This window comes from Nicotiana attenuata, unplaced genomic scaffold (assembly GCF_001879085.1).
Source record: "Nicotiana attenuata strain UT unplaced genomic scaffold, NIATTr2, whole genome shotgun sequence".
NCBI classification, from domain to species: Eukaryota; Viridiplantae; Streptophyta; class Magnoliopsida; order Solanales; family Solanaceae; genus Nicotiana; species Nicotiana attenuata.
The window spans coordinates 62339-84565 of NW_017674124.1; the positions used below are offsets into that span (position 1 = coordinate 62339).

Genomic DNA, 22227 nt, shown 5'->3' on the forward strand with positions numbered 1-22227 from the left:
CCCGTGTTCTTCTAAATTCAAGCTTTGACCTAAAATCTAATTTTTGGTTAAACACTTTTCCTTTCCATGTTTTTTTTCCGAGCTGATGGTCTATCAGAAACAATCTCTCTATCTTCACAAGGTAGGGGTAAGATCTGCGTATACACTACCGTCCTTAGACCCCACTTATGGGATTATACTGAATTTGTTATTGTTGTTGAAATAATTAGTTGCATCTATTTTGAGCACAAATGAAGCAAGTGGATCGAGAATAATATATATTTGGTGAACCCGTGCAAGTGGATATATCGAGAGTATTTTGAACACAAATAATGTACGTGAACTCGTAACCTTTACAGTAGATCCGCCCCTGCACAACCAGAAGAGAACATGTTAATTGGACCAGCAAATTAGGGGGGTTTATCATACCAAATCTTAGGTTAGTCTTTTTAAACTTTTGGATTACATTAGTTTAACCAATCATAATCTAAAATTTTCATTAGATTAATTTATTTTTTTTATTTACGTTGTCAATATATATAAGTTGAATTCACTATTTTTTTACTAGCGATTTGCATGAAATATCGCTCAACAAACTATCTCTTAAATCTTACTAACATCAAAATGAATATTTTTCTTTCATCAATTAATTGTAAAAGAAGTAGTGCTAATTCTTCACTTTTCAAAATGGCTAAAAAGTACTTAAAACAAACGAAAGAGGATATGAATAGGCATGCCTTTAATAGCAGTATCACAACCAAAGACAACAATCCCTACATTCTCATTCTCAAGATTCAAGGCTATTCCTTTCACACCGCTGGCAAATTCAATCATTTCCCCAACTTGAATCTCGTTCAATCCATAAACACGTGCAATTTCGTCTCCAACTGAGACCACTCGGCCGATGTACCTCATACAATAACTGTCCTAGCTCTACCATATCATTTGTTTCATTTCTTTTGGAACAATCACAAACATTTTTTTGGTTATGGATCTACTACCATAAATTCAATGCGTAATCGTGCTGCACTTTTTTTCTTGGCGGGAACGACTTATGATAGATTCCGTCTTGTTTATCTTGACGAAATGGACGAAATAGCTATTCCAATGCCAAAAATGTTCACGATGTTCAGTAGCTTTTCGATGGCTTCCCTTGCATTACCAGGTATGAGTGGTTTTGAGCTAGAATCCTTATGTCAGCTTGGTTGTTCAAAAGACTGTCTCTTTATCCCTTGCATATTCATCTTTTCGAAAGCCCAGACCATTCTTCTGGATCTGCATTAGTCCTATTTCAGGTGCAAAGCCTCTTCAATAAAGACTCCGAGGGATCTTTCCCCCTTTCAGAATTGCATAAAAAAAATTATTCGTCATTCATAAATTCTTCATTAGAATCGCCATTAGAAATCTAGTAGTAGTATTTTTTTATTTTGGAATTATTTCAATTGTTATATTTTAGTTTAGATTATTTAGTATTTCGAATTTTATTTACGTCAGGAATCCAAGTTTGTTTGACTCAAAAGTTGTTTAACACTTTTTAAGCAAATCAATTAATATAGATGAAGGGGTAAATCATAGTCAACCATAATTAATACTGGATCAAAGAACAAAATCATAAAGATAGAAGAGTCAATCGAAATGACACTTGGGAGGTTTTATTGATTATAGAAATTTGGCCTGCCTCTCCGTGAAGAGGTTCAGGAAATTACAATCAAATTATTTCTTCCTCCCCGGTTGAAGGTGGAATCTCTCTCTCTTTGTATAGGATCCGTCTCTCTTTCATGGAGTTCTCCCATTATTTCCACTGTTCTTGGATCATGGAGAGCCTCCCCGTTAAGAGATTCTTCTGCCCTCTATTTATAGTCTAGAACTTCTCGTGCTCATCATACTTTATTTGGGCCAGGTCGGGAAGGTGACCTCGACGCTTATGCCGTAAATAGCAGTGATTAGATGAAGCCGAGTTCGTTGATTACTACTGCAGGGTGGTTGGGACGGGATCATTGCCGCTGTGGTCGTGTGGTCAAATTCTGACCAATACAGTTAGTCCCTCCGTTTGTCGGGGTCGTATCTTACCGACCTCGGTGGACGGATAATGTTTGCGACGTAATCGTGGAGGGAGTCAGATTCGCGTATTTTTCTTTGGTCGCGTTACTAATTTCAAAACTGCCCAGAGGCGTCTTTCTAATACTCTTATGCCGTCATGACGGTTTCGAAACAGAAGATCCGGTTGATAAACGAAATGTAGCTTTGTACAAGCAGTCACAATGGCGCACGTTCCCGAGAAGCTGAATCGTTTCGTGCCCGGCCAGGTTCTGGCGGCGACTGTTGGTTTTTGTGCCCTGGAGAATCTGTGTCGTATAAGTTGAAGGGGTTTGTCACTCGTTTCTCATACTTCATCGCTCATCTTTGAGAGAATTCCCAGAATATCTCCCTTTCTATTAGTTTGAACTCTTCTTGACTCCTTTGCTCGCAGCAATCTTTAGCTTTTTCGCTTCTTCCTCAAAGTTCCTTCCTCCTCTTTTTGTGAGTTAAAGATGACAGGAACTTCTTCTCACGATAATCTTCCGGCTATCTCTCCGGCGGTTGGGGACCCTGATCCGGCAGACGGAGACGTAGATCCGATGGAGTGCGAAGATGTTCCTTCAGTAGAGGAAATTTTATCCCGCCCGGGGAGGGCAGTGGTGGATTTCAGCGCCGATGGTGGTGCGGAGCAGGTAAATATTCCTCCCCTTATTGGGGAGATCGGAATAGCGGATTTAAGGGCGCGATGGGGTATTCCTGGTTATGTCGAGATGGTACCGGCAAAGAGAGAAGATAGGGTCCAGATCCACCGTCCTGGGTTCTGCTCGTTCTATGCTTACCCCTTCCTAGTGGGGTACACACTTCCGATTCCAATGTTGGTGGTCGACTTCTGCCGCTATTATGAGGTGTGTCCTGCCCAACTCTCTCCTTACCTGTACAAGTTGTTCCTCATGTTTATCAAGTACGCGGAGCTAGCCGGTCGGGAGGTCACTCTGAGACACGTGCTCAGCCTGTTCGCTCCCCAAAAGATTCGCTGCACTATGATCCACGCGCGTCCCCGAGGGTCGAAAGGTTTAGTGGTCAAGATGGACGACAGGACCAACCGTCGTTTTTTTGATAACTTTTTCTATGTACGGACCGAGCACCTTGTAGCGGATCCATCTGGGTTTCCAGAAGTGTGGAATTTTGCCCGTAAGTCTTCGTCCTTTATTAGTGGAGTACCCACTTTGGCCTCGCTTTCTTTATATCTCATGTTGTAAATATTCATCTATTTCGATGCTTTGCAGCCGAGAAGTTACCCCCGCCTCCTCTGGAGGGGATTCGAGAATGGGTCGAGGCCATTCTTCCCCATACAGCGGGAGTTCTCACATGGTCGACGTTTCATATGAGATTCGGACATAGGCCTCTTACAGGTGAGATAGCGCCCTTATTTTCTACCCGTTCCTTTTTGTTTCGATCTTACCTTTCGAGTATTGCTTGCCGTGGCCAGGGAGAGCTCTCAGAGTCAGAGCTCCTCAGTTAGCTTTCCGTCGGCCGGCCACGTCCGCTCGTATCAGTGCTGTACCTGCAGCCCGTCCTTCGTCGAGGGCGGCGTCGATAGAATCTGTGGCTTTGGCCGCTCCGACCCGGACTATATCTCCGGAGGAGGGTCGATCTGGTATCGTCCATCCTCAGAACGACTCGCCATCGACCGGGGAGGAAGAAGGGTCGCCAAAAAGAAGGAGGGTAGGGTTTGAGATAGCTCCTCCGACAGTGATCAACTTGGATTCACCCCCAGCAAACCCAGAGGAAGGTGTCGTTGTGGCGTCTACCGCTGAGGGGGAGCGGGTGGTCGGAGCCGCTCCCACCAGTCAGAGCCAGAAAAATCCCGCTGCTGTAGCGACCCGATCAGGAGTTCCCGCCGCTGATGACGCAGGACATATCGCTGTAGCAGAGAATCCGACCCCTGACGCTGCCGTCGTGACCTCGAGTGTGCCGTTATCGTCCTCGACAGGTCGCGCCACACCACTGGCAGCGGAGAGGGGAAAGAGTGTAATGGTCAATGAATACGAGTCCGAGTCTGACTTGGACCCTGATAATGTTCGGATGTTCGAGGAGGGCATTACTCACTCGGTGGTTCATGCGGAGGGGTCGGCCCGTTTCGTCGAGATCCCTGCTTACGTGAACCTGTTGACTCAAGGAGGTAATTTGGTGCCACAATTCAGCTTGCTGTGTTCTGAGGCCGAGAACGAGTCCCTGAGGAATGTTCGGATGTTGAAGTGATGGACGAGGTGGCTGTGATGGGCTTGCGGGTATGTTATATCTGACTTCGATTTATTTCTCCTTTATTGCAGAATGAGCATTAGTTTGACTGCTTTCTTGTTTTGCAGACGTACATGTTGGAGGTAGAGAATATTCGCAGGGCCAACGTCCGGTCGAGGATCTTCTTGCAGATGCTGGAAAAGTATCGTCGCTATCGCGATAGATGCCGTGAGTTGCATGAACGGCTAAGGAATGATCCCCGCAACCGGGCTTTGGGCGAGGAATTGGAGAAGAGGGACCAGGAGCTAGTGCAGGCGCTCCGGAGCAGGAGCAAACTTGAAGAGCAAATCCGCCTCAAGGACGAGGAGCTCGAGGTGGGCAAAGGGGTCGCTGCGAAATGTGAGCACCTGCAGGGCAAGTTACGAGCAATGCAGTTGGAACTGGAGCAGAGCCAGGCCAGAGCCGCGGAGGTGGATGCTGAATGGAGAGGGAAGCGTTGGACGCTTCAACGAGGGCAGCGGCCTTAGAGGCGGCAGTTCGTGTACATGAGTCCGAGCGAGAGTCGGAGAGGGCTACTGCGGCCCTTAGGGAGGAGAGGCTCAAGGAGCGGATTAGTGCGATTGATCAGGAGGCCTTAGCCTTGTCGGATCGATTTGCATCCTTGGAGGAGGAGAATCGGCGGCTGAGGGCCCAGGATGGATCATCCCGTGCTGCTGTTCCCTGCCAGGCTCATGAACTCTGGGTCTACGCCGAAGCTCAACGTGACATTTTTAAGAACTTGTCGGAGGCGGGCACCGTGACTGAGGCGGCTTTCAAGGAGGCACGCCAGAAGGCTCGTGAGGCTCAAGCCAACTGTGGATATGATGTGGCGACACCCGAAGCTGATGGGGATGTTAGTGGTTATGATGATAACGACGGTGTTGGCGCCGAGTGAGAGAAAATTGTGTTTCGTTGTTTGTTGTCTTCTTTTTTTTGTTTCGTATGCCGATGGGTGTTTATTTGTTCCTTGCTGTCTTCTTCTCCTCTCCTTTCTCTTTTTTTTTTAGTTGGCTGGCCTGGACTAGATGTAAGCGGCAATAGCCCGCATTTCTGACTTCATGAATAAAGAATTCTTCTTCGCTTCTTGCTTTACATTTCAGTTCTCTGTTGATTTACGATCTAGTCGCGAGGTGGGGGCTCGTCAGACGAGTCCCGGTTCCCCTTATGTGATGAAAGTTCCTGGTCGTGGGTTTCATTTCGAACTTTTCGAGAGGATAGCTCGTCTCAGTTCGAGCGAGGTCAAACCTATCGCTCCTTGATGGTATTCAGGCACTTAGCCTGAATCCCAGTTCGATCGAGGTCGTACTGTCAAACTTTGATGGCGAAGGCACTTAGCCTGAGTCCCAGTTCGAGCGAGGTCGAACTGTCAAACTTTGATGGCGAAGGCACTTAGCCTGAGTCCCAGTTCGAGCGAGGTCGAACTGTCAAACTTTGATGGCGAAGGCACTTAGCCTGAGTCCCAGTTCGAGCGAGGTCGAACAGTCGAACTTTTATGGCAAAGGCACTTAGCCTAAGTCCCAGTTCGAGCGAGGTCGAACTGTCAAACTTTGATGGCGAAGGCACTTAGCCTGAGTCCCAGTTCTAGCGAGGTCGAACTGTCAAACTTTGATGGCGAAGGCACTTAGCCTGAGTCCCAGTTCGAGCGAGGTCGAACTGTCAAACTTTGATGGCGAAGGCACTTAGCCTGAGTCCCGTTGTTTACATCGATCGTTCAATGCCTCGGGCGTTAAGTGTCGGCTTCGTTTTGGCCTGTGATTGTATGTTGTACCCGTGTTATGATTGTTCGCCTGAGCGTGGCATTCAGGTTGCTTCGAGGTGATTTTCGATTCCTCGTTTGAAACACCTCTGCGCCGGTTTCCGGCCTGACACAGTATGGTAGATGAGGGGGGATGCTCCATTCTTCTACCCGGAGATCAGGAGGAGAAGGGGGGACGCTTTGCATCACTTCTTTCCTCGCTCGGGCTGTTCGAGATCAACAGGGAGGAAGATTTCTAGCTCCCGTTGGCGCATTCGATTCTTCTTTTTTTTGTTTGATGCGCCTCCATTCACTCTGGTTTGAGTCGAAATTTCTTCTTGGTGTTTCTTTTTCTTTGATCTAGGAAGAACTAAGTATTTTCACTAGGAAATCCCCACAGACGGCGCCAAATTGTTTGACTCAAAAGTTGTTTAACACTTTTTAAGCAAATCAATCAATATAGATGAAGGGGTAAATCATAGTCAATCATAATTAATACTAGATCAAAGAACAGAATCATAAAGATAGAAGAGTCAATCGAAATGACACTTGGGAGGTTTTATTGATTATAGAAATTTGGCCTGCCTCTCCGTGAAGAGGTTCAGGAGATTACAATCAAATTATTTCTTCCTCCCCGGTTGAAGGTGGAATTTCTCTCTCTTTGTATAGGCTCCGTCTCTCTTTCATGGAGTTCTCCCATTATTTCCACTGTTCTTGGATCATGGAGAGCCTCCCCGTTAAGAGGTTCTCCTGCCCTCTATTTATAGTCCAGAACTTCTCGTGCTCATCATACTTTATTTGGGCCGGGTCGGGGAGGTGACCTCGACGCTTATGTCGTAAATAGCAGTGATTAGATGAAGCCGAGTTCGTTGATTACTACTGCAGGGTGGTTGGGACGGGATCATTACCGCTGTGGTCGTGTGGTCAGATTCTGACCAATACAAAGTTTGGGGCGGTATGGATAAAAAAACTTCCTATGTTATACTATTCAATTCTCGACGAAAAATTGATTTAATAGTTCAGATATTGTCATTCATGATATTGATCCGATTCAAGATCATCGCTGATCTTTCTAGGAAAGAGGATAAACATGAACTAAACAAACCAAATGCAGTTCTAGAATTTGTAAAGTTCTCTGATTTCTCAAAATTATTTTGAAAAAAAAAATCTTAGTAAATTATAGTATATATAGTTATCATTATTGTGAACATTATTTCTAATTAAGTTGAAACTTGTTCAGTCAATGTTCATCCTCTTTCTTTTTTTGGTTCTCATCCGATTTTCAGTATCCGCATTAAGGCTTCATTTAAGGGCGACACGTTTACTAACAGAATTTTAACCCAAAACTCGAACCCCAGACTTTTGATCAAAGGTGAAGAAATTTCATGTATTTTACTAACATGATTTTTTCATACCCAAGACTTGAATCTTTCTGATCTTTTCTTTCCTTGTTTGCTTACTTTAAATTTTAATATACTCCATTATTAGCGATTAATATATTCCACTACCCTAAACTAAATATTATTTATCCAAGTCAAATGGGGGCATATATTTTCTCTCGGCATTTGCTTTATTTAAATTTTAATTTTAATTTCTACATTTAATGGTTGTAAATAGACTGCTATCACATTGTTGTGGGACCGTACGTCCAATATATTGCTGGAACTGTTCCTGGTTTTGTAACCAGTAATTAATTATCCTTAATTCCTACCAAGTTGGAATATAATTATAGTAAATTACTATATTAAAGCCATGTGCATGCATTTCCTCATTAATAATTGGAGCAAAACTCTCGCCGACACCTTAATTGAAATGCAATTATCCATTTGATTTTTTTAAAATAACCTTGGTTTCTCGGATAGCTAGCGCCCACCTTAACTAACTTGACGGGTTATCTCTTATATCTCACCAGTACAAATATCGGATAATTTATCCACCAAAATTTGGAAAGATGAAAAGAAACCTTCTATTATTTTTTTTCTGCTAATATTTATGTTTTCAAAATATTTAAATTGTTTAAAAAAAATGCATAAGTACCCCCCCCCCCCTACCTATAGCTGGATTTCCAACTACACGCTCTACCTTTACGGGGGTTTTATTATCCGCTTAAACTAAATTAAAGTAAAATTATTTGCACCTTTAAAGCTTACGTGACAGAGTATGTGTATTTCACTCTCCTTGAGAGAGCGAGAAGCAAGAAAAAATAATTTTCAGATTTTTCTTTTTGCTTTTTTACCATTTTGAGTGAGATATATAATTTGTTACTTTCTTTTTCCTTTTGCTTTGCCTTTTTCTTTTACTTCTTTTTTTGTTTCTTCTCTAATTCCGCCGGATATTCACTTGTCGGCGACTTTGTCTAACCATTCTTCTTTCATTTTTTTTCTTCTTCCTCGTTCTATCCTTTTCACACACAAATTAAACTCTCAAAAAGATCTGTGCATAAGCAAAGTAAAATATACTCAGATTTGGGGGTTGGGGGGGGAGGGGGGAATTCATCATCGGAAAATCTTCCCACGCCGGAAAAAATGAAGGTATTGAAATTTTAACTGGAAAAAGTCTTCTTCTAACCTAGCAGACACACTATACTCATATTATATATCATCACTCACATCTTAATTATAACATCCATCATCTTTATGCCACTCACAGTAACTAGTAATAGCCACCATCAATAAATCTTCTACCATATTAGCCATTAAAGAAGCGTAGCGACAGAAAAAGAAAAATATGAGTAAACCTTTGTTAATCCGGTTTGTTGGTGGTGACTGGAATACTGAAGAATAGAAAAAAGAAAGGAAATGAAAGGAAAAAATAGTTTTTTTAAAAAAAAAAATTTAATGAAATCTGATGTGTCAAGCGAGTGTGATTCACTACCAAACGAAAATTTGGTTATGGTACTTTAAGGAAGAATTTATTTAACTTTAAAATAATTCAGGTGATAATAAAAACCCTGCAAAGATAGAATGTATAGTTGAAAATCCGGCTATAGATCAGGGGTACTTACGCGTTTATAGTAGTCCTATTTTAGTATATACTAGTGGTATGTTTTTTTTTGGCTCACTTAACCAAAATCTAAAAACCAAGAGATATCACGACGTAGTTCTTAAAAGAAATGACAAAGAATTCTAAGTCAAATGATGAATGTAAAAGAAAATATAACATGGCATGACCTACTTGAGAGTTGCGTATAACTCACTAATGTCGTGTTAGTATTTAAATGCCAACTGCCTTTAATTTGTTGATTGATTGTGAAATCATGTAAATCACTTCTTCTTTTTAAATTTTTCATATGGTATCTGGTATTTGTATTGAGGTCCCTAATGATACGGAGTCGCGCTGCTTAAAGCCTATTAAAGGAGGAATCGCTCGCTACCAAAAAAAAATCATTCTAGGGATCAAATCCAAGACCTCTAATTAACGATAGAGGAATATTATTCATTCTACCACAACCTTTAACGATAAATCAATATCTTAATTTATACACAAGAAGTCGAATATTTTAGAAGAAAAAAAAATAAGTTGACAAATGGACCCTTTATCTATTAGTAGCCACTCATTGTGGCCTATGATGTCCCCTATTCTTCTACTATTTTTTTACTTGATTTCTTTGTACATTTCATATTATTCCATCTTCTTCTTCTTCTTTTTTCTCTCTATATGGAAGAGAAAAATCAACATCTCCTTCAACCTCTCATAAAACCAACCATAAAAAACTCTGCCATATACCCCTCTTCCAATCTTGAAGTTGATGAAAATAGCCACAAAAGCACTTCATCAAATACAAGTATATTTCTTAGGCTTGTTGTGGTCATTTTTGCAATAGTAGTCTCCTTATGGGCAAATTATGAAGCCTCCAAAGGTTTTTCCATAACAATTGTGAATGAAGCTGATGCTACATTTGCAAAGAAGCGTTTCGATCTCTTTTTCGTATCGAACGATGAAGCCACACGTTTAATTTTGAAGACAAGTAAATTTGTCGAAAATATTCTTTATCCTACTAGTGATGATGATTTTGGCCAACCCCAGATCAAGAAGCAAGTTAAACATGTCATACTCCGACTATCTAGCCGGAATATGACTCGTTCAGTCATCGTTGAGTCCCGTGACAACAACGATGAGTTTGCTCTTCATATAAGTCCCTCAATATTGTATAGTCCAAATTTTAAACATACCATGTTTTTGGCTCTTCAAAAAGGCATGGCGCGTATATGGCTATGGAATGGTCAAGGTAATGCCCCGACTAGTCTTGTAAATGGCATGATTGAGTATATTACTAGTTTAGCTAGTTCTGGACGTGCAACGTCAGAATCTGAATCAGTCGAGCCAGTAACAGCAAACCAGAGTTGTTGGAAGAGCAAGAACTCAAGAACCATAGCAAAGTTCTTGAATTATTGTGAGGGGAAAAGAGAAGGATTTGTTAGAAGATTGAATCAAGCAATGAAAAATGGTTGGCACGAGAAAATGATTGATGATACATTAGGAATACCAGCTTGGCATCTATGTGAAACTTATAATTCTTCAGGTAAATTATTAAATTCTGTGTAAGAGAATATGGCATTTGGAATTTGTCAAAATTATGTTGGTTATTTATGTCAAGATCAAGCTATTATTGGATGACAATTGGCAACATCATCACATGACCCCAAATGGGTGCACAAGCAGAAGAACATGGCTATAAATTAAAGAAATTGAAGTGGGGTTGGAGCATTATTTCCATTCTTTTTTCAGATGATTGACAACTCACTTTAGGTTCATTTTTTTCTTTATTATTTTTATTTATCGTGATCAACAATTTTGTATGGCGATTCTTTCTTTTGTTTATAGATCACTAATATTTATCATGTACTTTTGATGTGTGGATAAAATTCCAAACGGCCAGGCAGCCTAAATCTTTTTATTCTCAAGACTCGAACTTATATATTATTGGTTAAAGGGAGCTGTAGGGATGCAAATTTTATTGAATATAAATTCAATAAAATAATTTGGACCATTTTAAATATATTAGTCCAAATAAATATTATGGGCTAATATAATTGAATTAATTATTTAAGTCCAATAAATATTGACTGGGCTAGCCCATTTAGTTGGGCTTCGAATGATGAGCCCATTTCATTAGGCCCAATATGTCATCTTCCTAGAGGCCTAGTTTTGCGCCACGTGTCAAATGACGTGGCACGCCAAGTCAAACGGTAGGGCCAATAGGATCATGCCACGTGTCAAAATGACAAGGCATGTCAAGTCACATTAAAAGGCCAATGAAACCGCGTCACGTGTACAAGTGACATGTTCTGGCCAATCAAATACGGCCTTGTCACACTTCAACTTGATTGGTCGGAAAGAGTTTGTTCATATCATAACTCTTCCCTCCCACAACTATAAATAGGGGTCTTCATAACCCAGAAAAGAGACCAGAAGTTATAACAAGAAGCAAGAGAGAGCTCGTGGATCAAACGCCGCAAATTTCTCTACAAGTTTCAAGTTCAAGCTCAAGAACGAAGAACAAATCAAGTTCAAGCTCAAGAACGAAGAACAAATCAAGATCAAGCTCGAATGCCCTTGAATTTATTTTCTATTGGAAAGAAGAATCAGAGGATTCATAGAGATTGTACACTCATATTATTTGAAATCAAACACTACGCTTGTTGCGATATATTTTCGGTCTTGATTTTATTTTCTCGATGCAAATTTATTGTCTACGGGAGCGAAATCTCAATCATCTCATCGCTCCCCGCCCTCGATGGTGATTGGTGACACTAGAGGATTCCATTTGTAATGCTATGGCTTTCTATTACTATACCTCATAGGCATGATGTTGGAGGGTTTCAAACTCATCATATTATTTTGGTAAAACTATACAGTAGAACCGTCCTCCAAAATAATAGTTGGTACATATATATTTTTGTATAATATATAATATACATATAAAATATGTTTTTTTTTTTTTTGGGGGGGGGAATAAAAGTTCAGGTTGAAAAGTAGACCAGCACAACTGTAGCAATCAACTTCAGAATTCTTATCATGGCATTATATGTGAGTATATATCAGGTTCCTTTCACATATAAGTGAAAACATAAAATATCTGAAAAATGCATATTTTAGTGACAATTTTGGAATATTAGTTGACAATACATTATGTCTTTTGGTTTTACCGATAAATTTAAAACGTAATGGAGCGCTTTCATCTATTATTCCATGAATTTTTTTGTTTATAGGTGGACTCTCTATATTTGAGTCAAGTCGAGCCGGCTTTTTTCAATTACAACAATAATAAATCTAGTATATTTTCATAAGTGGGGTCTCGGAAGAATAGTATATACGTAAATCTTACAATGAGAATTTAATTTATCAGAAGAGATTATTCAAAAAGTTAGAAGAAATATTATCTTTGTGTCGCAACCCAAAATCCACTAAGGGTCGTGATGGCGCCGGACACCACTGTCAGGCAAGCCAACACCAAGAAGTTAATTAAATTCCCATTTTAGTATTTATTGAAATCATTCTTATATACATTAAACAATAAATAATGAAATTCACAAAAATAAAAATGATATCTTTAACAAACTTAATATTGAATAATCCCATAATCATCCCAGAATCCGGTGTCACAAGTGCATGAGCTATTTCTAGGAAACAATGTAATACAACAATCGTCCGGAATACAAATTGGACAGAAAGTAAATACAATAATCTGAAAGAGACTCTGCTGGCTGCGGGTCATCTCGAGAAGTGCAACTTACCTAAGTCTCTGTATCAACCATGCTGCTACGCCCACTAGGCCACTAGAGATACATGTGCTTGTGCAACAAAAATGCACAACAAGTGTAGCATGAGTACAAAAATAACGTGCACTCAATAAGCATCCCATCTAATCTCGAAGAGGTAGAGACGAGAGGTCGACTTCGACGCTTACTAGTGGTCCAATGATAATATACCAATAATTTAGTAAATCGAGAATTTTCATAAAAATGACTGTAACTCAAATAGCATGAGGCAAGTAAACAATTCTTTCGTTTATAGAAAATTCCCAAATTCATTTTCATCATTTATACATTTATCTCAGGCCAGGGAGAAACAAATATCAAATCTAAGAATTTCAAGGCAAGCAATACAAGCATGCGCGAATCATGCTGAGGTCGTCCTGTCCGATCCAACAAATATTTAGATTGTGCACTGCCAGAGGGTCAAATGGCGCGAACCATAGATGCATCTATTTAATCTACCGAGACGTTCGGCCGGTTCCACAATAGATAAACACATTCAAACAGTCAAATCAAGAATTCATCAGGGAAATAATTATCCAATAAAAAGCAATCTCTCTTTTAAAAGTCAAGAAACGACGTCTAGTCTTTTAGAAATTCATTTATACGTTCAATATGTTTTAAGCATTTTAAATTGACAGCAAGATTTCAAATATCACAGGTAAAGCATGTTTTTGGGTCCTAGACTACCCGGACTTAAGCATAATAGGAGCTACGCACGGACTCTCGTCACTTCGTGCGTACGTAGCCCTCCACAAATAGAAGTACATATTGAATTAATTCAAATATGGGGACAATTCCCTCTTACAAGGTTAGAAAGGAGACTCACCTCGCTCCAAAGTTCCATAACCGGCATTCCACGCCCTTCCGAAGACTCAAATCAATGCACAATGCTCCAAAACTAGCCAATAATTACGCAAACCCATTACTATCGCTCAATTACTCATAATAATCCAATTCATAACAATTTCTAATCCCGATCGAAAAGTTGACAAAAATGCCATCGGGCCCATATGCCCGAATTCCGACATTTTTTGAAGATAAAGTTTACCCACAACCTCACGAACTCAAATATATAATTTACTCTCAATTCCATGTCCAAAATCGTGGTTAAAATTCAAGAATACAAATTTCTAGGTTTTTCACTCAAACCCCAAGTTTCCCACAAATTCTCATGTTCAAATCTATATACAATCACGTATTTAACTCAAAACTAGCATAAACCACTTACCTCGTGCTTGGTGGTGAAAATGGCACCTCAAAGTTGCTCCAAAATCGGCCCAATGGAAGAAATGGGGTTGAAATGAACCCACCCCCGATTTAAAGAAGCTCACTGCCTCCAACATTTTAGTACCTACGGTGCATAGACCGCTTCTGCGGCGCATGTGCCGCTTTTGTGGTCCCGGGCTCAAGTCCAAAATCCTCTTCTGCGGTCTCCTCAGCGCAGATGCGCACCCGCATCTGCGAGTGAATTTCTGCACCTGCGATCACTGCCCTTCTTCGCCCAAACCGCACCTGCGACCATTCTCTCGCTTTTGCAATCACACACATGTGGTCAAACTTGCGCAGGTGCGATTACACCAGAACTAGTGCACTTCAGCCATTCCTTATGTTCCATTTTTGATCCGTTGACCACCCGGATTCCATCCGAGGCCCCCAGGACCCCGTCCAATCATATCAACCAGTTCCAAAACATAATGCGGACCTACTCGAGGCCTCAAACCACATCAAACAACGCTTAAACCATGAATCTCCCTCCAATCCAAGCTTAATGAAATTTAGAACTTCAAACTTCAACATTCGATGCCGAAACCTATCAAATCACGTCCGATTGACCTCAAATTTTGCACACTAGTCATATTCGATATTACGGACCTATTCCAACTTTCAAAATCGGAATCCGACCCCGATATCAAAAAGTCCACTTCCGGTCAAACTTCTCAAAAACCTTCAAATTTCTAACTTTCGCCAAACGACTCCAAAAGGACCTACGGACCTCCAAATCCACTTCCGATCGCGCTCCCAATACCAGAATCACTATACGGAGCTACTCCCAGACTCGAAATACCAAACGAACATCGATAACACTGAAATATGCTTCAACCCAAACTTATGAAATTCTTCCAAAATGCTAACTTCCACAATAGGCGCCAAAACGCTCCCGGGTCATTCAAAACCCGATCCGGACATACGCCCAAGTCCAAAATCATCATACGAACCTGCTGGAACCTTCAAATCCCGATTCCGAGGTTTGTTTTACTCAAAAATCCAATCCTTGTCAATTCCTCCAACTTAAAGCGTCCGAAATGCGAAGTCTCTTTCCAAATCAACTCCGAATTTCTCGGATTCAATTCCGACCATGCGTTCAAGTCATAATACCTTATGTGAAGCTGCTCATGACCTCAAACTGCCGAACGATGCGCTAGAGCTCAAAACAACTGATCGGGTCGTTACACTTTGAATTGCCAAAAAGGACATTTTGTATTGAATCTCATAAGGACAATTTGTATCTGAATTAAGAAACTTCAGTTATAATGTTTGAACTGTTTAATCGCAGTTCTTGTAGCCATAATAAGGTTTAAATTACAAGTTATTGAAATTTCATTAGATTTAATAAGTAAGAAGTACAAGCAATGTTTAAAAGAGTGAGGCATGAGATGATCTTTATCCTTTTGTTATATGGAATATCTATATATTATTAAAAGGAGAGAAAAAGGTCTTCTTCTTAAACCAAGTGGCAGCCTAGAAAAAACCACAAAGCATAAATAGTTAGTAATAAATTATTTAGTTAATAATTAGTTATTAGTTATTATTTTTTAATTTAAATATCAATAAAATAATAAAATAAAATATTTTATAAGAAAAACAAAATTAAAAAAAACAGTCCATTCAAATTGAAAAGCAATTTCAAGTTCGAGTTTTTAAATTATTTCAAAAAAACTTAAATTACAAAAAATAAAAAAAAAACTGCCTTTTTCTAATAATTTATGTTTTTCTTTTAAAATTTTTTATTTATTCACAATATATTATTGAAAATAATAGAATAAAATTAATAACAAAAAATATGTATCTTCTATTACATTATAAAAAGAAAGTAGCATACAAAAATTTAAATCTTCTATATATTATTAAAAGGAGAGGAAAAAGTAATTGGCTTAAGCCAAGTGGCAGCCTAGAAAAAATCCACAAAGCATAAGTAGTTAATAATAAATTATTTAGTTAATAATTAGTTATTAGTTATTATTTTTGAATTTAAATATCTATAAAATAATAAAATAAAATTTTCTACAATAAAAATGAAAATTAAGAAAATAACTTTCCATTGAAATTGGAAAAGTAGTTTCAAATTGGAGTTTTTAATTTATTTTAAATAAAAAACTAAAATTACAAAACAAAAAAAAAACAAAAAATAATGCTAATTTAAAATTTCTTTGTTTTTTAAATAATTTTTGTTTTTATTTTAATAAATATTTATTTGTTCAAAAAATATTATGGAGAATAATTGAATAAAATATAATATAAAAGAATATGTATCTTCTATTATGTTATAAAAAAGAAAATAGCATACAAAAATTTTAATATAGTAATATGCTAATAAAAGTTTCTATTAACAATGCAATAATACTAAATATTGGATAATATAATAAAGAGAAATACAGAATGAAAAAAAGTTATTCAATGCCTATATAAGTCTCATTAATTTAATAGAGATTTTTATTCATTAAATTTCAGATAATATTATTGAGAACAATAGGATAAAATTTAAAATAAAAAAACTATTTCAAGAGTAACAAAATATATATCTTCTATTATATTATAAAAAGAAAGTGGTAGACAAAAATATTAAATAATGTAATATACTAATAAAAGGTTCTGTTAGCAATGCAACAACAACAACCCAGTAAAATCCCACCAGTAGGGTCTAGGGAGGGTAGAATGTACGCAGACCTTACTCCTACCTCGGAGGGGGATAAAGAGGCTATTTCCGGGAGACTTTCGGCTCAGAGACAATAGATCTGTGACAACAAAACTCGAAAAATAATATCTGCAACGTGAGAGACAACAAATAAATGGAAAAGCAGTGACATAAATATGATGCAAAAGTGTGAAACACAACATAAATCGCCAGCAGGGCTAGACAAAACACTATTATACTCGTCGGTACAAAGAGGGAAACCGGGACAAAGGGGAAAACTGCTCGACTACCCTTAACCTTCAACCCTAATGCTCGACCTCCACACCTTCCTATCAAGAGCCATGTCCTCGAAAATCTGGAGCCGCGCCATGTCCTGTCTAATCACCTCGGCTCAATACTTCTTAGGCCTCCCTCTACCTCTTCTCGTACCTGGCAAAGCCAACCGCTCACACCTCCTAACCGGGGCATCTAGGCTTCTCCTCTGCACGTGTCCGAACCATCGAAGTCGTGCTTCCTGCATCTTGTCGTCCACCGGAGCCACACCCACCCTCTCCCGAATATCTTCATTCCTAATCATATCCAGCCTAGTGTGCGCACACATCCATCTCAACATCCTCATTTCTGCTACTTTCATCTTCTGGATATGTGAATTCTTGACTGGCCAACACTCAACCCCATACAACATGGCCGGTCTAACCACCGCTCTATAGAACTTACCTTTGAGTTTCGGTGGCACATTCTTGTCATACAGGACTCAAGATGCTAACCTCCATTTCATCCACCCCACCGCAATACGGTGTGTAACATCCCCGTCGATCTCCCCATCACCCTGGATAATTGACCCTAAGTACTTAAAACTTTCTCTCTTGAGGATGACCTGTGAGTCAAGCCTGACTTCCGCATCTGCTTCCCCTGTCACGTCGCTGAACTTACATTCGACAAATTCCGTCTTAGTCCTACTCAACTTGAAACCTTTAGAATCCAGGGCCTGCCTTGGCCTGTATTGATTGGTTCCTTGGCCTATATTGATTGCACTATATTGCTTTTGGTTAGATTCGGGATGTTTGGAGGCCGATTCTAGAGGCAAGGGCGTCGCGGAGTAGGGATTTGACCGGTTTGAGGTAAGTAATGATTGTAAATCTAGTTCTGAGGGTAAGAAACCCCGGATTTTACATCGTTTTACTACTTTGAGGTGATACACATGCTAGGTGACGGGCGTGTGGGCGTGCACCGTTGGGAATTGTGACTTGGTCCGTCCCGTAGCAACTATTAAGTTGCGTATTTGACTGAAACTTTATGATACTTATGTGTTTTAGAAAGAATTCCTATAAATTTGGGCTGAATGACATATTTGGGCCTCGTGCCAAAGCTGTTTGGACCCTTAGGGGCCTTTTCTTATTATTCTCTCACTGTTTTGATTGAAATCTATTCTCAGTCATGCTATGTTTACTGATTTCATAACTCAGTCTTTATTACACCGTTTTGATGCATATAAAATGTTGTTTTGAGCTGAGCACCCTGATTTTTACTGATAGACCGAGTGGCTTGAGAGGTTTATGACTGAGTGAGGCTGAGGGCCTGTTCTTGTGAGGATATTATGGGATCGAGCTGCGCGCCGCAACATGTTGTTACTGATTTATGATTATGAGAGGCCGAGGGCCTGATTGATTTATGCCACGAGGTGGCTTATTATAACGCTTGGGCTGTAGGAGCCCCTACGGAGTCTGCACACCCCTAGTGAGCGCGGGTGCCCTGAGTGAGTGATGTGAGGTTCGCCCGAGGGGCTGCTACGAGAGATGTTTTGCCCGAGGGGCTATTTATGATTTTCATCACTTTTACTCTATTTTGCATTGAACCTCTCTTGAAACTGTTGAAAAATATCTTCAAATAATTTTTACTGAAAACTGGATTTTAAACGAGATGATTTGACTCACATACTGATTTGAAAACATGTTGTACTTACTGAGACTTCATGATGTGGACTTTATGTGTTTTTTTACTACTCACTCTTTATTTACCTTTATTACTTACTGAGTTGGCGTATTCACATTACTCCCTACACCTTGTGTGCAGATCCAGAGGTTGCCGGACGTGCTAGCAAGCGTTGATTTCATCCGTCGCGGATCTGTTGGGGTTAGTAAGGTAGCTGCATGGCGATCGCAGCCTTGCTCTTCTCCCTCCTATCTTCCTATAGATGTTATTAGTTGGTTTCCAGACTGTATTAGTCTTAGCATTTTCGGACAATTTTTAGTAGATGCTCATGACTAGTGACACCCCGATGTCGGGCTTTTCTTTCCGCACTTTGTTATTCAGAATTATCTTATGAGTTTTATTAATTAAATATCTTAAAGAAATCTTTATTTTGAAATATCGGGTTGTTTGATAAATGAGTCGGCTTACCTAGTTTCACGTTAGGCACCATCACGACATGGTAGATTTGGGTCGTGACACCTCCAGTCTCCCATTTACGCCACATCACGTCTCATCAATCAGAACTATATCATCAACGAACAACATACACCATGGCACCTCTCCTTGGATATGGTGTGTCAGTGCATCCAGCGCCAGGGCAAATAAGAACGGGTTGAGCGTAGATTCTTGGTGTAACCCCATTACCAACGGAAAAGGCTCTGAGTCACCTCCCACAGTTCTAACCCGAGTCATATCTCCATCATACATATCCTTTATTGCCCTAATGTAAGCCACCGACACACCTTTCACCTCTAGACATCTTCAAAGTACGTCCCTGGGGACCTTGTCATACGCCTTCTCTAGGTCAATAAATACCATATGCAAATCCCTCTTCCCATCCCTGTATTTTTCCACCAACCTCCTGATAAGGTGGATAGCTTCCGTAGTAGAACGACCCGGCATGAACTCGAACTAATTTTCCGATATAGACACCGCCCTCCTTATCCTCCCTTCCACCACCCTCTCCTAAACTTTCATGGTATGACTTAGTAACTTGATACCCCTATAGTTGTTACAATTCTGGATATCACCTTTGTTCTTGGACACCGGAACCATTGTACTCCACCGCCACTCGCCAGGCATCCTCTTCGTCCTGAAGATAACATTAAACAACCCAATCAGCCACTCCAAGCCTGCTCTACCCGCATATCTCCAAAACTCTACTGGAATCTCATCTGATCCGATCGCTTTGCCCCGACTTATCTTACCCATCGCACCCACGACCTCCTCAACCTTAAAGCGTCTACAATACCTAAAGTCCGGTGGCTCTCGGAGTGCCCCAATTGCCCTAACACGATGTTTCCATCCCCCTCTTCATTCAGAAGTTTATGAAAGTGCGACTGCCATCTTTGCCTAATCTGGGCCTCTTCCATCAATACTCGATCGTCCTCGTCTTTAATTCACCTCACTTGATCCAGGTCACGGGCCTTCTTCTCTCTCGCTTTGGCCAATCGAAATAACTTCTTGTCCCCACCTTTGCCCCGAAGTTCCTCATACAGCCGACCAAATGCAATAGTCTTAGCCTCTGTGACCGCTAATTTCGCCTCCTTCCTAGCCTCCTTATATCTTTCTCTATTCGCTCTCCTCTGATCCTCGTCGGTGCTCTCTACTAACTTAATGTAAGCCGCTTTCTTGGCTTCCACTTTACCTTGGACCACGTCATTCCACCACCAGTCGCCTCGGTGCCCGCCCGAGTAACCTTTCGAAACTCCCAAAAGTTCTCTCGTTGCCTCCCTTATATAGTTCGCCGTCGTCGTCCATATAGCGCTAGCGTCCCCACCACTCTTCCAGGCACCCATAGTTGTTAGCCGCCCCTCCAACTCCCGTGCATTATCCTTAGACAAAACTCCCCACCTGATCCTCGACTGACCCCGTACAAACCTTTTCTTCATCTTCATCAAGATACCGACGTCCATCCCCAGGAGCCTATGTTGAGTCGCGAGGTTCTCACTCAGGATCACCTTGCAATCCTCGCACAACCCCCTATCACACCTCCTGAGGAGGAGATAGTCAATTAGAGTCTTAGCCACCATACTTCGGAAAGTAACCAAATGTTACTCCCTCTTCGGAAACATAGAGTTCACGATCACCAACTCAAAAGCTCTAGCGAAATCCAACATGAGGTACCACTCCTGTTCCTATCACCAAAGCCGAAGCCACCGTGCACCTCACTATAGCCATCAGCAGACGACCCGATATGATCATTGAAATCCCCTCCTATGAATAACTTCTCTGTAGGCGGAATACCCCGCACCACCTCATCCAGCGCCTCCCAGAAGCACCTTTTAACCTCCTCGTCCAAGCCCGTTTGCGGCGCGTAAGCGCTAATGACATTCAGGGTGCTCCCTCCAACTACTACCTTAATCGCAATCAATCTGTCATTCACCCGCCTAACCTCTACCACCGACTCTCTGAGCTCCCTATCCACCAAAATGCCCACTCCGTTCTTGCCCTTCACGACTCCGGAGAACCACAATTTATACCCGTCTGCATCCCTCGCCTTCGATCCTACCCACCTAGTCTCCTGCACACACGCTATATTGACCCTCCTCTTCTGAAGAATCTTCGCCAGCTCTAAAAACTTACCCGACAACGTCCCTATATTCCACGATCCAATTCTCAACCTATAGGCGATCTTGTTCCCTTTACCCCATTTAGGCCCCGTCCCGCCCCCTGACCCTTGCCCTACCCCCTCCCCACAACCCGACTCCCCTAGGACATGACCCTACCCTGCCATTACAAACCACAGTCTCTATACCTACGAAGGTCTAAACATGAAAAAGAAAAAACACTACACAGAACAACAAAGGGAGCAAATAGTAACTACAAGCCCACTACTAGACTGACTAGACTAGTACGAAATATTACGACAACAAAGTAATTAACACAGGAGACAGAGAAACCGGAGGCGGGAGGTACTAAATCCCGCGAATAGAACTTGGAACTTTCGACTTGGTATACTCCCGATGCTGCGGAACCCGGCGTATATCTGCTGCTCTAATGCTTGTGCCCGTGCACCTCCCGACCACCGCCAAACAGCCTGTTGGCCCAAGTAAAGGTTAGTTTTGAAGACTGACAAAGGAACTCAGACATGAATCAGGTCCATCCAGTAGTCCATCCTTCAGGTTCACAAAAACGGGCAGATTCAAGCATGTGGGATGCACGTGAAGGAGATAAGCTTAACTTGGTGTATTTAATATCTCCTGATCGAAAAGGTTGCATAATTGATAAGGAGAAGGAGTCCTTAATCAAAGAGAACACTATTCAAGATAGGGAAGGAGTTAGAAGTTGAAATCAACTAGAACTCTTCCACCAAGGAAGAGTTGCATCAGAACTCTAGTTATTTCTTCATCTACTAACTCTATAAATTGCAGGATGTTCTCACATTAAAGGGTTGCACAAAAACACAGAAGTTAAACGTGAATTGGGAGCAAAATAGCAAGGCTTTTTGCAAGCAGTTCGTGTGTGATTCAAGTGTGCAAACCAGAAGCTACATGAACCAGATTGAAGAACCAGCTCCATAAAGAGTTTTATGTGTCTTTCTTTATTTCTAGTTCAATTGTAGTAGG

The 22227-nt window shown here is 40.8% G+C and overlaps 2 protein-coding genes across 2 annotated transcripts; one reads left to right on the plus strand and one right to left on the minus strand.

Annotated features, from left to right (window-relative positions):
• Positions 1 to 9564: 9564 nt before the first annotated feature.
• Positions 9565 to 10917, plus strand: LOC109218048. Its single transcript, XM_019382365.1, has one exon. The coding sequence runs from the start codon at positions 9671 to 9673 to the stop codon at positions 10556 to 10558; it is 888 nt and encodes a 295-aa protein (XP_019237910.1). The 5' UTR covers positions 9565 to 9670; the 3' UTR covers positions 10559 to 10917.
• A 9827-nt stretch (positions 10918 to 20744) lies between these two features.
• LOC109218047 (craniofacial development protein 2-like) lies at positions 20745 to 21776 on the minus strand. The gene is made up of 3 exons (XM_019382364.1): positions 21750 to 21776; positions 21597 to 21698; positions 20745 to 21383 (listed from the first exon to the last, which is right to left on the minus strand). Exons 1-3 carry the CDS (start codon positions 21774 to 21776, stop codon positions 20745 to 20747), a joined length of 768 nt encoding a protein of 255 aa, XP_019237909.1.
• Positions 21777 to 22227: the final 451 nt, after the last annotated feature.

What these genes read in the sequence shown, in the direction of transcription:
- LOC109218048 (XM_019382365.1), top strand. Translation starts at nt 9,671, where the DNA reads ATGGAAGAGAAAAATCAACATCTCCTTCAACCTCTCATAAAACCAACC.
- LOC109218047 (XM_019382364.1), bottom strand. Translation starts at nt 21,776, where the DNA reads ATGGACTACTGGATGGACCTGATTCAT. An exon ending in ACTGGATGGACCTGATTCAT is followed by an intron (nt 21,699 to 21,749) that starts GTCTGAGTTCCT and finishes TTGGGCCAACAG; the next exon opens with GCTGTTTGGCGGTGGTCGGG. An exon ending in TACCAAGTCGAAAGTTCCAA is followed by an intron (nt 21,384 to 21,596) that starts GTTCTATTCGCG and finishes ATGGCAGGGTAG; the next exon opens with GGTCATGTCCTAGGGGAGTC.